The sequence below is a fragment of the Phallusia mammillata genome, chromosome 4 (assembly GCF_965637545.1).
Source record: "Phallusia mammillata chromosome 4, kaPhaMamm4.hap1.1, whole genome shotgun sequence".
Taxonomy (NCBI): domain Eukaryota; kingdom Metazoa; phylum Chordata; class Ascidiacea; order Phlebobranchia; family Ascidiidae; genus Phallusia; species Phallusia mammillata.
This window is the reverse complement of record NC_137255.1, coordinates 2,808,993-2,821,505: the sequence shown is the minus strand read 5'-3', so window position 1 is coordinate 2,821,505 and position 12,513 is coordinate 2,808,993. Positions and strand designations below refer to the sequence as shown.

Genomic DNA, 12,513 nt, shown 5'->3' with positions numbered 1-12,513 from the left:
AGATTCACCCACAGGCCCCCAAAACGTAAATGTGTCTAACGCTCGTTTGGTCAAGAAAGACACTGTAGGCAGAAGTACCAAGAGAGTAACTCACTGGTTTACGACAGCGGGAGGGCTCAGCCTGACGTCGGACAGACGTTTTACGAGACATCGTTTCAGTGATTAGAAATCAGCTGTTTTGCACAGCAATGCTATGTCGTTTTATTAAGTTATCACTCACATTTTTAGTTTTGGCGAAGGTTTTACACCTATGACGTGATTTAAGCCTAATAACCGTGCTTCGGTTTTGTATATGTCAAGAAAAACTTTGTTAATAAAAGTTAAGATGAAAAAATTAACTTGACTTTTTTGCCAAATAAATGTTTTTTTAAATGCTCGCTGTCAGGTTGGCCGCCGCATGATCACGGGTTACTTAAGGTCAACTAGTCGGTATTACAAACACAGCTCAGAACTTTCTTCATAACGTAGCGGTTTTTTAACAATCAATTTAGGAGTCAATACTCAAGGCATGTATAAATTAGGCTTAACAGTATTGTTGAACACGAATGACGGCGTGCTATTGAAAACGGTGTCAAAAGGTCAAACAGTCGTTTGGCGTGTGCACCCTGAGAGGTTACTACAGGTCAATGGTACTCGTTTTGCGAAACAAAGTTAAATGAAAAACAATTTGTTATGTATACACTTGTAGCAAATTGCTTTTTAATTTAAAGTGTCTGTAACACAACTGTTACAGCTTTCTAGAAAAAAATGTGTTTGAAACCTGACCTTGGACCACAATATCTGGGTCAAAGCAAGAGAATCAATTGAAATTATTTTTTTTGTTCTTTTTTAAAGTTTTTGTAATTATATGACAATAATAGTGCAAAAAGAATGCGAACAATTTTTTTTATTGTTGGGTTAATGCTTTCTAAAAATTTGTCCTTAAGAATGTAAAAATCACCGCAACATTTGTTTACCGTAAATCCGCACAAACATGCGTGTGGGGACCCATTAGTTTTTGTTTACAAAAACAATCATATGTGTAGATCAAATGATGTGTATAGTAAATTGGTAAATATCGTATAGAATATATATAAAATGGAAGTATATCAGAAAGCCACTCTTCTAGTTATCTATTAACTGTTGGCATATATGAGATAGATCTTTTACTTTTGCCAAACAGTTTAAAGCTGTTTGTTTAATTCACTTTCAATATCAAACTGCATTAGTCATGGACAGTAGAATATTTGCAGTAGTAATGAAAAATAAAACAGTAAAAGTGTTAGAGTAAGGGTGTTGTTTAGAAGACAGTGTTTTGAGTGATGAAATAAGATATTATAAGTTATGATTGTGTCGAAAATGTATTGATAGCAAAACCCAACTGGCTGCCTTTCTTTACACAGGCGACCAAACTTCTTAGGTCCGTACAAATAAAGTTGTGAATATTTTTTGAATAAAGTATTGCTTCATAGGGATTGCTGGGTTTGACTGGAAGTTGTAGCTTTAGCTTATCCTAATGCTGTAATAATTTCCATGTTTGACACCACAGCCCAACTATTTATCCTACTAGTGTCGAAAAAGGGGGTGTGTAAAATCGAATATAAATAGTGAATGTAACATGTTGTGTTTTGGCCAAAATTTATAATGTTGCTGAATGTGTTTGCATAAAAAAATATCATGTTTTTATTATAGAGATCGAAATTCGAAGGATTCCACTTGTGATTTGATACTGGAGTCTGAAAGAAAACAATTTCCAGTTCACAAAAATATTATGATGCTTGTTTCCAAGTATTTCAAGAAGATGTTTAATATTGAGGTTGTTAATGCTTTTTAGTTGTTAATGCCAATAATTTTTCCAGTGGAAGACACTTACATAAGGGATAAAATGTGCTATTAATTTTGCAGATGAAAGAGAAATATGAAGGCATTGTTAAGATGCTCCAGATTCCACATCAGCGACTTGCAAATCTTATTGAGTTCATTTATTCTGGCAGAATTAAAATTACTGAAGAAAATTTGACAGACATCTTAGATGATGCAGAATACACCGAACTGGAAGGTTGGAAATATTTACCTAAGTACTTTTGTTCAAATTGCAGTGACCTTACCACAGAGTTCAGTTACATACTCAACGAAGCATGTCATTTGCCTTTTCTTTTCTGACCATTGCCTCTATATAACCATCTGTTTCAGGTTGTTTTACCTCTTGCATGTTTTGAGCGCTTCAATATAAATCTAAAAAACATCTAAATTCACAGCCCTTAAGGAGATTTGCAAAACAGTTATGCTCAGACTTGTATCTACTGACAATTGCTTGAAACTTCGAGCTTATGCTCAGCGATACAATCTGGATGAAGTGTTTGTTAAAACAAACCAAGAAATTACAACCAGCTTTGCAGCAGTTGTTCAACATGATGATTTTGTGCAACTTGATGTTGATGATTTGTCTGCTGTTATCAAGCTGAGAAACAAAGTATGTTTTGATATATTTTTTGAATTGTATGATGTATTCTATATACACAAGTTCTTTGGCAGTCATGTTTATGATTAATTTTTTTTAAATTGTTTATTACAATTGTACTGTGTGTAGTTTTGCCTTTTTAAGCTTTACTCTTTATGTTATCAGACTTGTGAGGAAGCTGTTTTTACTGGGATTGTGAAATGGGTCAATCATAACCCTCTTCAGCGCGAGGAATTGTTTGTAAATCTTTTATCACAAATAGATTTTAATTTAATGAGCCCTGAATTTCTTGCCCAAATTTCCACGGAGGTAAAACTTAAAATAGATTTTATAATTGCTGTATTTGTGCAAACATATTTGACAGCAGTTGTATAAAAATGCTTATTTGTTTAAAAGATTGAATGATATGAAAAGTTTCCATTGATTTCCAAATAATTGAAATTACATTACTTTAGTTTTAGCTATATTTTTTTAAACTTATTTGTATATTTTTGTACAGGATCTAGTGAGAAACAATGCAGAATGTTTGCATTTACTTGTTGATGCATTAGCAAAAGTTATTCGACTAACTTTTACTATTGGTAAATATTTCTTAAGTAAAGATATATTTTAAGTAAATTTTAAAAACCAAAGTCCTCCATTTTTACACAGACAAATTTCTGATCATTGGTGGAGAGTATTCTTCATATAATTGTGTTGTTTATGATCTCATTGCTAAGCAACCAACTCATCTGCCAGTGAGTTTTTTGGGTTCAAATTGGGCAAAAGGGTAAATTTTGGGTAAAAGAAAGATAAATTACTTGTCCATGCCAAAAAGTAAATAAATCACTTGATTTACAAAAAAATAGCATTTTACAAAAATAAGTAGCAAATAAGCAAAATATAGTGAGTCAAATTATAAATAGTGAGTCAAATACAAATATAGTGAGTCAAGCAAAATATAGTGAGTATTATCGTGTTTTTTTTTTTCATCAGAAACTTAACTTTCAAAGAGATGGAGCCAACTCAGTAAAAGTGGGAAATAAAGTTTATGTGACTGGAGGATGGAATGATGAATCTGGTAGAAGTTGTGAAATGTTAAACTTGGAAAAGCCAACAAAATGGAATGTGCTGCCTAATATGATGGAATTTCGCTCCTATTTTGGATCTTGTTTTATAGCAGGTTAGTTTAAAAAGGTAAAATTTGTAGCCGCTATAGACAGATTGTTGTTGTTAGAAAGCTTTTGCTGTGGTGCATTATGTGTAGCATAGTTTCGTGCATATCAACACAACAAAATAACCATGTCCCAAATTACTCATTAAACTTGTAAACATAAATAAAACTGAATAACAATCACAAAACCATCCATGTCCTAATTTTAAGCACCACAAATGAAAAATTCCTGTGGTGTAATAGTCTTATAAAAGCAACTTTATAGAAACTTGTATTTGTGATCATATTGCATCAAATGATGGCTGCTATTTTGCAAATTGCAGTTATTGGTTGTGTTGACAGCCTTACATCAGAAGCATGAACGGCTGTTGCTAAAACACCTCTAGTGTTCAAAAGACTAAACAAAGGCCTGTTGGGACAAAATTTTATAGGACTGTGGTCTGTGGTTTTGTTCATTGTGGTTTAATGGTATTTTTTCGTTTCATATAAAAGTTGCTAACCCCTCAAAAAGGCTAACTTTTTTAAACAATCTTTAAAATTGATGACATTTGAAAAGTTCATGTAAATGCCATTTTAACTTGTTGACTGTTGTGTTTTATCCTGTAGCCCCATCATTTTCCCTCATGCTCTTTGAAAAATGCAAAATAAAAATTGTCATGTCTAGCCTCGTAGTCCCATGCATAGGCGCCAAGTGGGCAGTGGCGGGTTGGCGCCGCCACCTTGGGTTCGTAAAGCACAGTGGCGGCCACCGTGGATATTTTGATTTGTCTGTAGAGGTATAATATGAAACATCAGAAAATCTGAGAAAATTTAGTCATAATTTTGCTTTTACACAAGCATGCTGACATAAAAGCAACGAAACGTGACTTAAAACTGCAACCTGTTTTGGTCAGTGCCCTGTTTATGACGTCAAAAACACAATTGTTGGCAGTAAGGGTTCGGCCATTATATTGTACTGTAATAATTGGTTATTTAGATGATACAAGAGCAACAACTTGACGAAACATTTTCTGAGCATTGCTAAACTAATCAAAACGCTAAAGCAACGTGTTTCAAATGAACATTGGTATATTTTTTTAAGACTTTGACGAACGTTGCATTCTTTAAAAAGTTTTTCTGCTTTGAGTTGGAGCTTGTGTGGTTGCACACTTTAGTGACGTCATAAGTTACGTCCGCCACCTTGCATTTTTGTAAAACTCGACGCCTATGGTCTCATGACTTAGTCCAGTGGTTCTCAAAGTATGGATCGCCACCCAAAACTATTACTGCATTAAGTAAACACAAACAAATTCACCTAATGTAGAAGTAAAGTCACCTCACTTGACCTCGTTGTACAGTAAAATAAACCAATCATTACCACATACAGACAAAAATAGGCTTCCAACTTTACTGTTAGGCAAATTGTGATTGTAACGTCGTAGACAGGGGAAATATTAGGACAAGTTAATCATGCACAACTGAACTTGGAGATGTAACAGTTAGTGTTTAAGGATGAATAAGCATTCATACAAGGAAACATTTTTAGATTTGGGATTCCCTTCTATCAATGATCATGGTGCTGCAAAGCCACGATGTGGGTTGTCTTATGCGATGTTGTCAAACGAATCGACCCCGTTAAGCCTGTAGCCATTTGACATGGGCAGACAACTATGCGGAGACGACCTGGCCTCAAAATTGCAGTCTCGATTTTGAACAGCATAGTTAAAAGTCGAATCACAGACCTTTTACTGATTATAAAATTTCAAGTGGTTTATTGAAAGAAAAATAGAGCCGTGCATTGAAAATTGTAAAAAATTTATAAGGAAAAATTTCGATTTCATCATACACGCTAAAATAAATCATTTGTTTGTAATTAATACTGCAACTAGCTGTCTGCGTCTTTTTTTATGCATATCAGAAAAAATATATTTTTTGATGTTTGAAGCTTGGGTCGTGAGATGTTCATATAACTCAGATTTGAGTCGCGGTCAAAAAAGTTTGAGAACCACTGATTTAGTCCTTTTATTCCCTAAATTATGGAAAAAGTTATAGCCCAACCGTTTCTTCAAACAATGTCTAAAGTGAATAAAATTGGCTGGTTGTACTTTACATTGCATGATTACTGAAGCAGAATATTAATTGCTGTGTTTGACCTTACAACATCAAATATTTTCATGGTTGTCTCCCAAATTACATTATTTACTACTGTGCATGTGTGAAAGCCTATAAGTTTCTGCCTGTTACAAAAAAAATTGTATAATACAGGACCCAATATAAAATAAGTTTAGGGAACACATAAATGTTTTTAAAGAGCTCAAAGTGTATGTGCAATGACAATATGTGCTAAGCCACCATTCTGGTGTTAAATAGCAGTATATTTGTGTCTGTGTTTTACCCAGGTTTAATCTTTTTATTGATACTAAACAAATATGTGCAAAAAGACCAACTACTTTGAGCAGCAAATTAAGGCTTGCATTGTTGTTGTGCTTCGATATTTGTCCAGATTCCAATCTCACAGAGAACTATTTTTTTAAACATTTTATATTTTCCATTCCTTCTGCAGATCACATCTATGTTACTGGAGGTCGCAGTCAGCATTGTGATGACCTGTCAAGTTGTGAAAAGTTTAACATTTACAACAACAAGTGGATGAGAGTAAACAGTATGTGGCATGCACGAGCTAAACATGGAACTGTTGTTTGCCGTAGTGAGTAAACAAGAATCTGTATAGATTTTAGGTTACCAGAATTGAATGGTAGTTATGCTTTATGCACATTTATGAATGGTCAACGTTCTAATTGCTATTTTTCTATCCATGAGCTTTCAAAGACAATGTAGGAATTGTGATGTATTTGTTTAAATTATTGTGTGGACAAACTTTTTTGGACCAAAAGTTGGCAGTTAATATCAAAAGAATAAATATTTTGGTAAAAACATAACTTTGTGATAATGCCCTGATTCTAATGGTAGCAATGTTTAGATTCACTTTATTGCATTGGAGGTTATGATGGCAGAAAAATATTGTCTTCATGTGAACAATATAATGTGTGGAGTGGTGTATGGAATGAAATTGCACCTCTCAATCAAGCAAGAAAGGGTTTGGCATGTGTTGTATTGGACGGAAACATATATGCCATAGGTAAAAGTTGTAAGTTTATTGTTGTCTATGTTCGTAATAAAATCAATTTGACTTATTACAGTACCTTACTTGTAACTTATAATCTTACAACTCCAACAGGTGGACAGGGGTATCGTGGCCAATTCTTGTCGACTGTTGAAAGATTTAATCCAGCGATCGGAAGATGGGTGTATGTAGCATCACTTAAACACGCTCGCTACTATTCATCTGCTTGTGTCATTAGAAACAAAATCTTTGTCTTTGGAGGGTAAGAATAGTCAACTAAAGCTACTAGGAATAATTATGGGTCCCCTTCCCTGAGGGGACACATATTGATTTTACTCAAAATGTTTTTGTTTTGTTTTTCTTTTTTTTTCTACCCAAAGTTTGTCTGACTCGTTTTTCCATTAAATGTTTCATGGATTTGGCTGAAATTTACACAGATGGTAGATATAGTTATGTAGATGTGCATCCCACTTTGTTTTTGTTGATAACCCCAGTATTTACCCCGCTAGCCCCCTAAAATGGTTTTTTTCTTCCCAAAGTTTGTTCGACTCGTTTTTCCATCAAATGTTAGATGGATTTGGATGAAATTTACACAGATGGTAGATTTTGTTATGTAGATGTGCATCCCACTTTGTTTTTGTTAATAACGCTAGTATTTACCCCGCTACCCTCTAAAATGGGTGAGTTTGTAAACAGTGTCAGAATTTGCTAAAATTTGGATAGCTTATAGAGTATGCCATTTATAGATGTCGATTGGTGTGTTCAACCCTGTAGTCCCAACATTTACCTCACGAGCCACAAATTGTAAAACGTATTTGTATGTTACTGGGCACCACAAACGAAAGATTTCTGTTGCTCAATAGTGTTACAAGGGCAAGGAATTGTATGTTACTCGTTTGTGACTTTGTGGATTGCTTGGTGAACATTTTTGTGCCATGGCAGTTAGGGGTTGTTAACAGCCCTATGACGTAAGAAACATTAACGGTTGCTGCTCAAAACACCGCTAGTGGTCAAAATTTTAAACATTGGCGGATTGGGCTGAAATTGTGCAATATTATTGATTGAGTCATTGAGGTTTCATATTTTTTTAGTTTGTGTGTCGGACCCCATTAGTTACCCTACTAGCCCCCTAAAATGGGTCAGTTTTTTAAACAGTGTTGGGATTGGATACAATTTGGGTAGTATGTGGACTATGCTATTTGTAGGTTTCAATTGATGTGTTTTACCTTGTAGCCCCAACATTTACTTAACTAGGCCTAAAAAATAAATGAACTTTTAAAAAACGTCGTAATTATATGAAATTTGTAAAGTTTATTAAACATACTAAGTTCTCAAATGTTATGTTTTGCCCTGTAGCACCACAACTTAACCAACTAATCTCTAAAATGTGTAACCCTCTTCACAATGTTTGAATTGAATGAAAATTGGACAGCTTGTAGAATTTGCTATTCATTTTTTGTTTTACCCCATTATGCCACTTACTCCTTCGTTTCTTTGAAAAAGAACAACAAATAGGACATACTTCAAACAATATCTGGGGTGAATCTAAATTTATATAGTTTGTACTCTACATATTATTATTTAAGCCCAGTGCTGATCACTGCATTTTACCTTACAACACTAAACTTTCACATGGTTATCTCTTGAATACATTATCTACAACCTTGCATGTGTGGGGACCCATGAGTTTCTGCTTGCAAGGTTATAAAAGACAGTGGATGGTATGGGACCCAATATAAAATAAGCATAGGAAATATATCAATGTTTTAAAATAGGTTATAGTGTATATGCAAGGGCAATATGTGCTATGCCACCCTTCTAGTTTAACTAGTTTGACTAATGCACTTGCACACTTGAAGCTCAATAATCTTGTTCTGTTTTTAGTGTTAAAAAATGACCCCTCTACATTTGCATTTTAAGAGTAAATTAAATATTTCTGTCTTTGTGATTAACACTTTAATATTAACACAATAGTGAGTTACTTACTAAGCACATTTTGCTCGATGCAAAATGATTAGGTAGAAACTAACAGGTTAAAATGTCTTTTTGCAAATGGTTTTCAATTTTTTGAGCCAAACTGTAATTATTACCTAGCAGAAGTCTCATACTCAAATAGCTTTAATGGCCAAAAACAATCTTTTAAGTGGAGGGTCACATCAAAACATTTATTACGGTGTTACATGACAACAAAAGTATTGCATGATTAAAAATCAAAATGTTCATTTATGCTATTGACTAAATGAAAAAAAATACAATTAGAATCAGATATACAGTGTAGCCAAGTGAAAGAACCAACTGTGCTTTATTGCTTTGAGTAAAAACAATGACATCCTATGATGCAACAATGCAAATAATATGACACAACAATCGCAATTGCTAATTATGGATCCCCTTCCCTACAGGGGACACATGTTGTTTTTGTCTATATTTTTTTCTTTTTTTCCGTCTAACGCGGATTTTTTCCCACGTTTTGGTCAAGAAAGAATGGTTCAAACTTTTTTCACTTTACACACATTATAGATATTGGTCTAAAGATGGTTCATGTGAATTTTGACCCAGTTTGATTCCTCGGTTCACCCAAAGCCCCCCAAAACGTGAAATTTTTAAAACGGCTATACTTGGTAAAGCAGATGATTCTGGAGTTTCATACTTTTTTAATTGTGCATTGCAGCGTATTTTAAAGTATTTTGTTCATTTGTTAATGAGGTCAGAAATACATGACTTAACCTGCTGAATTTTTTTGAACAGCTGTGGATAGGCTGCTCCTCGTTGGCTGTTAAAAATTTCAGTGCAATCGGCTCAGTAATTACTCTTACAACCCCAACTATGTTTTTACATGCTGTGTTTTGTCAAATTTGTGCTCGCTTAGTGCACAGCTGACGCAATAGGAGTGATTGATCGAAGTGGCGCATGGAAAAAAAAATCCTCTGCTTCACGCATGATTGCAGTCGTCACTTGACCATATTTTCACTGCTTGGAATTAAGATGTTACGATGTTAGTTATATTGCGCTGTAAACGTTAATGTAGGTCAACTTATTCATGTTTCGAAACGCAGAGCGACCACACAGCACGATTTGTTACACCTGGGTAACGTGACTTCTCAAACTGAAAGTGTTAATAAAACTGTTTCAGAACAGGTTTTGGACATAAAAAGCCATAAAAAAGCGTATTGTTGGTATGTAGAAACTTAACAGGGCCAGGGAAAGCTATGTGCGGATTAAAAATCATAATTCTATTCCAGTTTAACAATGAAAACTGGCAATATATAGGAAAACCACTATTCTAGTTCTAAAGATGGTTATTACAATCATCTTATTTAACTGTTACATATGATTTTATCATGTAAACTCACTGGTCTGACAGGATATTATTCAGTTTGTGTAAAACACATAACTTCTTAAAGTTACTTCGAGGGTAGCACAAAAACTCTTGGAGGGCCACATGTTTGAGACCCCTGATATAAGGCAACACGGCCCTATACTCTGAAAAAAATACTTATGTAATCAAATGGGTTGTTGATTTGAGATAAACAAAAAGATTTATTAGTAGCTTTAGGCCAAATTTTTGGACCTCTCCTTTGTGTCAAGCTGAAAAAAGCAAATTTTAACAGGTTTGATGGAGAAGACTTAACATCAGTTGAAGTTTATAAACCAACTTCTAATGTTTGGACAATTGCCTTTGAAATGGAAAACCCAATTGATGGTGCCACTGTTGTTGCAATTTAAAATATTTTCCTGATTTGGTATCATTGTCTGATAAGAGTTCCGTATGATTAATTTTCACTATTTTGTTACATGCCAAAAACATATTTTGTCATAGATTTTAATACTGTTACCCTTATTGTAGACAAGTTTTTAGAAATTGCATATTAATTTGATTTTTGTGTCACAGCTAGACAGATAGAATTTAGTCCAAGATTTTTTGTATGAAACCCCTTAAAAGGTTTAGATTAATAAACTGTTACTATTACTTAATTTTTTGTTATTTTAGTCACAAGGTCTCTTATTGTTTCTACGCAAACATCTTACTGTGTTGTGCTTCGTTCATATTTGTTTTTAAATTGCACTTGTTTTGGATGTATTAGGTTATGTTAGTCTCTTAAACATTATCATTGATTTCAAACTCTAAATTATATCAATTTAAAACAAGACTACCCCTACCAACAACTTTAGTTAGTATAACACCACTATACTGACTACATATGCAAAAATGCTGTACTATTCATTTGTACTCAACGTTTACTTGTTTTGTATTTCATGTATAAAACTGTGGAGTTAAAACAGCTATATTTCAAATGTAATTAGTTTTAACCTGGTTTTCTGATTGCATTATATTGTGGGTGAATCTCTTTAAACATGGTTAATTGTGTATTTCTTCCTGTAAAACTGTTACATTGTGTTTCCACCATATTTTCAGGCATTTAATATAAGTAACGGAATATTAGTATTTATTGCCAATTTAATAACATAAAAATACCTGCAGTGATAGCTTAACATACTCCCATTATCGGTCAGAACCCAACAAAATCGCTTCCCTGGCAGCTGCGGCGTCCTTGCCACCTGGGAATCCCTGGGAACGGTTGGATGACGTAGCTACTCGACAAGTGATGACGTCACTCGAGGAAAAGCGAGAGGCGATATTCGGGACAAGAATGGGCTCATCACCACGACGTAACGGTGAAGACCCAAGAAATCCATTCACACAAGCCATGCAGCAACAGTCGACTTCATTTCCAAGCCTTCCCACGTGACCGCTTTGTTGCGCAAAAACATTGCGTCGGGTTTGACTGGTGACATTACCAACATGAAGTCGTTTTCAAAGAAGGACGCAAGCGCTGTGTCGCCGCCTGATATGCCGCGCAAGGTGACGTCTTCTAACATGGGAGTTTAGGCGAGTGAAGCCCGCAAGCAGCAGCAGAAAGCAATAGAAGGCGTGTCAGGCGACAACCAGCCACTTGTGAAAAACCAATGCTGTCCCAGCGCGCTGAAACTTTATTACAGAACACATACTGGTGAGAATATCGAGCAAATCTTTACGAAAATCATAAAGTGAAAAAAATCTCTGATAAACATTTAATTTCAACAGGCGAACGTCCTTACCAATGTGATCTCTGCTCTCGTGCTTTTACCACTAGAGGGAACCTTCGCACACATCACAGCAGCGTGCACAGACGGGACCTTCCTCCGGCCTCAGCCTCAAGTGCGACATCTATTGGCAGACGTGGTGGTAATGCAGCTCAGCGCAGTCATGCCTGTCCGTTGTGTATCAACGTGTTCGACGACCAGGCAGCATTTGCACAGCATATGCAGATTCATGCGCTATATACAACAATAAACAACAGCAGGATCAGTTGTTTGTCATGAAACAGTTTTTAAATTTGCAAAAGTACTTGATAATGTTTTGTGTCAACCCTTTTATGTTTCGTGTGTCCGTTTTTGGCCAATACAAATTCAAGCAGAATATATTTTGCTGGTTTGTGCCCTGATACAGCTTCGTGTGAAACACTGATCTGACTGAGGCATTCTGTTGGATTGGCATTATGCTACTTAATAATCATTGTTTAAACGCAGGCCTTCCCGGTAAAACCTCATGCCGTCGAGAAGCTGTATAGTAAATCTATTGCCAACACTCTAGATACAGTGGTGTAGCCAGAGAGGGGCCAAAGGGACCATGGCCCCTCCCAAATTTTCAAAGTTGTACATTGATAAACTTTAAGTTAGTGTAGTTTCGTCCCTCATCAGTGTGGTTTCTTCTCTCAACTATCAAAGGAATATATAAATTACCAAAAATGACTTTTGTCACCAAGTGGTAAGCCG

At 35.1% G+C, this 12,513-nt stretch overlaps 1 protein-coding gene across 4 annotated transcripts; it reads left to right on the top strand.

Annotated features, from left to right (window-relative positions):
• Positions 1-9: 9 nt before the first annotated feature.
• LOC145224230 (kelch-like protein 24) lies at positions 10-12,159 on the top strand. Of its 4 annotated transcripts, XR_013859592.1 has the most exons (12): positions 10-1,795; positions 1,885-2,038; positions 2,238-2,452; positions 2,606-2,749; positions 2,940-3,021; positions 3,092-3,177; positions 3,416-3,602; positions 6,136-6,279; positions 6,553-6,711; positions 6,811-6,958; positions 11,212-11,708; positions 11,783-12,159. XR_013859592.1 is itself a non-coding variant. In XM_080090681.1 (11 exons), the coding sequence occupies exons 1-11, from the start codon at positions 1,634-1,636 to the stop codon at positions 10,420-10,422; spliced, it is 1,596 nt and encodes a 531-aa protein (XP_079946807.1). In that variant the 5' UTR covers positions 10-1,633; the 3' UTR covers positions 10,423-11,275. The 4 variants fall into 4 exon arrangements, 3 of the variants coding, with proteins under 3 accessions (XP_079946807.1, XP_079946808.1, XP_079946809.1); XM_080090681.1 differs by lacking the exon at positions 11,783-12,159 and having other exon boundaries at positions 10,308-11,275; XM_080090682.1 differs by lacking the exons at positions 11,212-11,708; positions 11,783-12,159 and adding an exon at positions 9,217-10,366.
• The last annotated feature ends 354 nt before the right edge of the window (positions 12,160-12,513 follow it).

What these genes read in the sequence shown, in the direction of transcription:
- LOC145224230 (XM_080090681.1), top strand. Translation starts at nt 1,634, where the DNA reads ATGTGTTTGCATAAAAAAATATCATGTTTTTATTATAGAGATCGAAAT. An exon ending in AGAAGATGTTTAATATTGAG is followed by an intron (nt 1,796 to 1,884) that starts GTTGTTAATGCT and finishes TTAATTTTGCAG; the next exon opens with ATGAAAGAGAAATATGAAGG. An exon ending in AGAATACACCGAACTGGAAG is followed by an intron (nt 2,039 to 2,237) that starts GTTGGAAATATT and finishes CTAAATTCACAG; the next exon opens with CCCTTAAGGAGATTTGCAAA.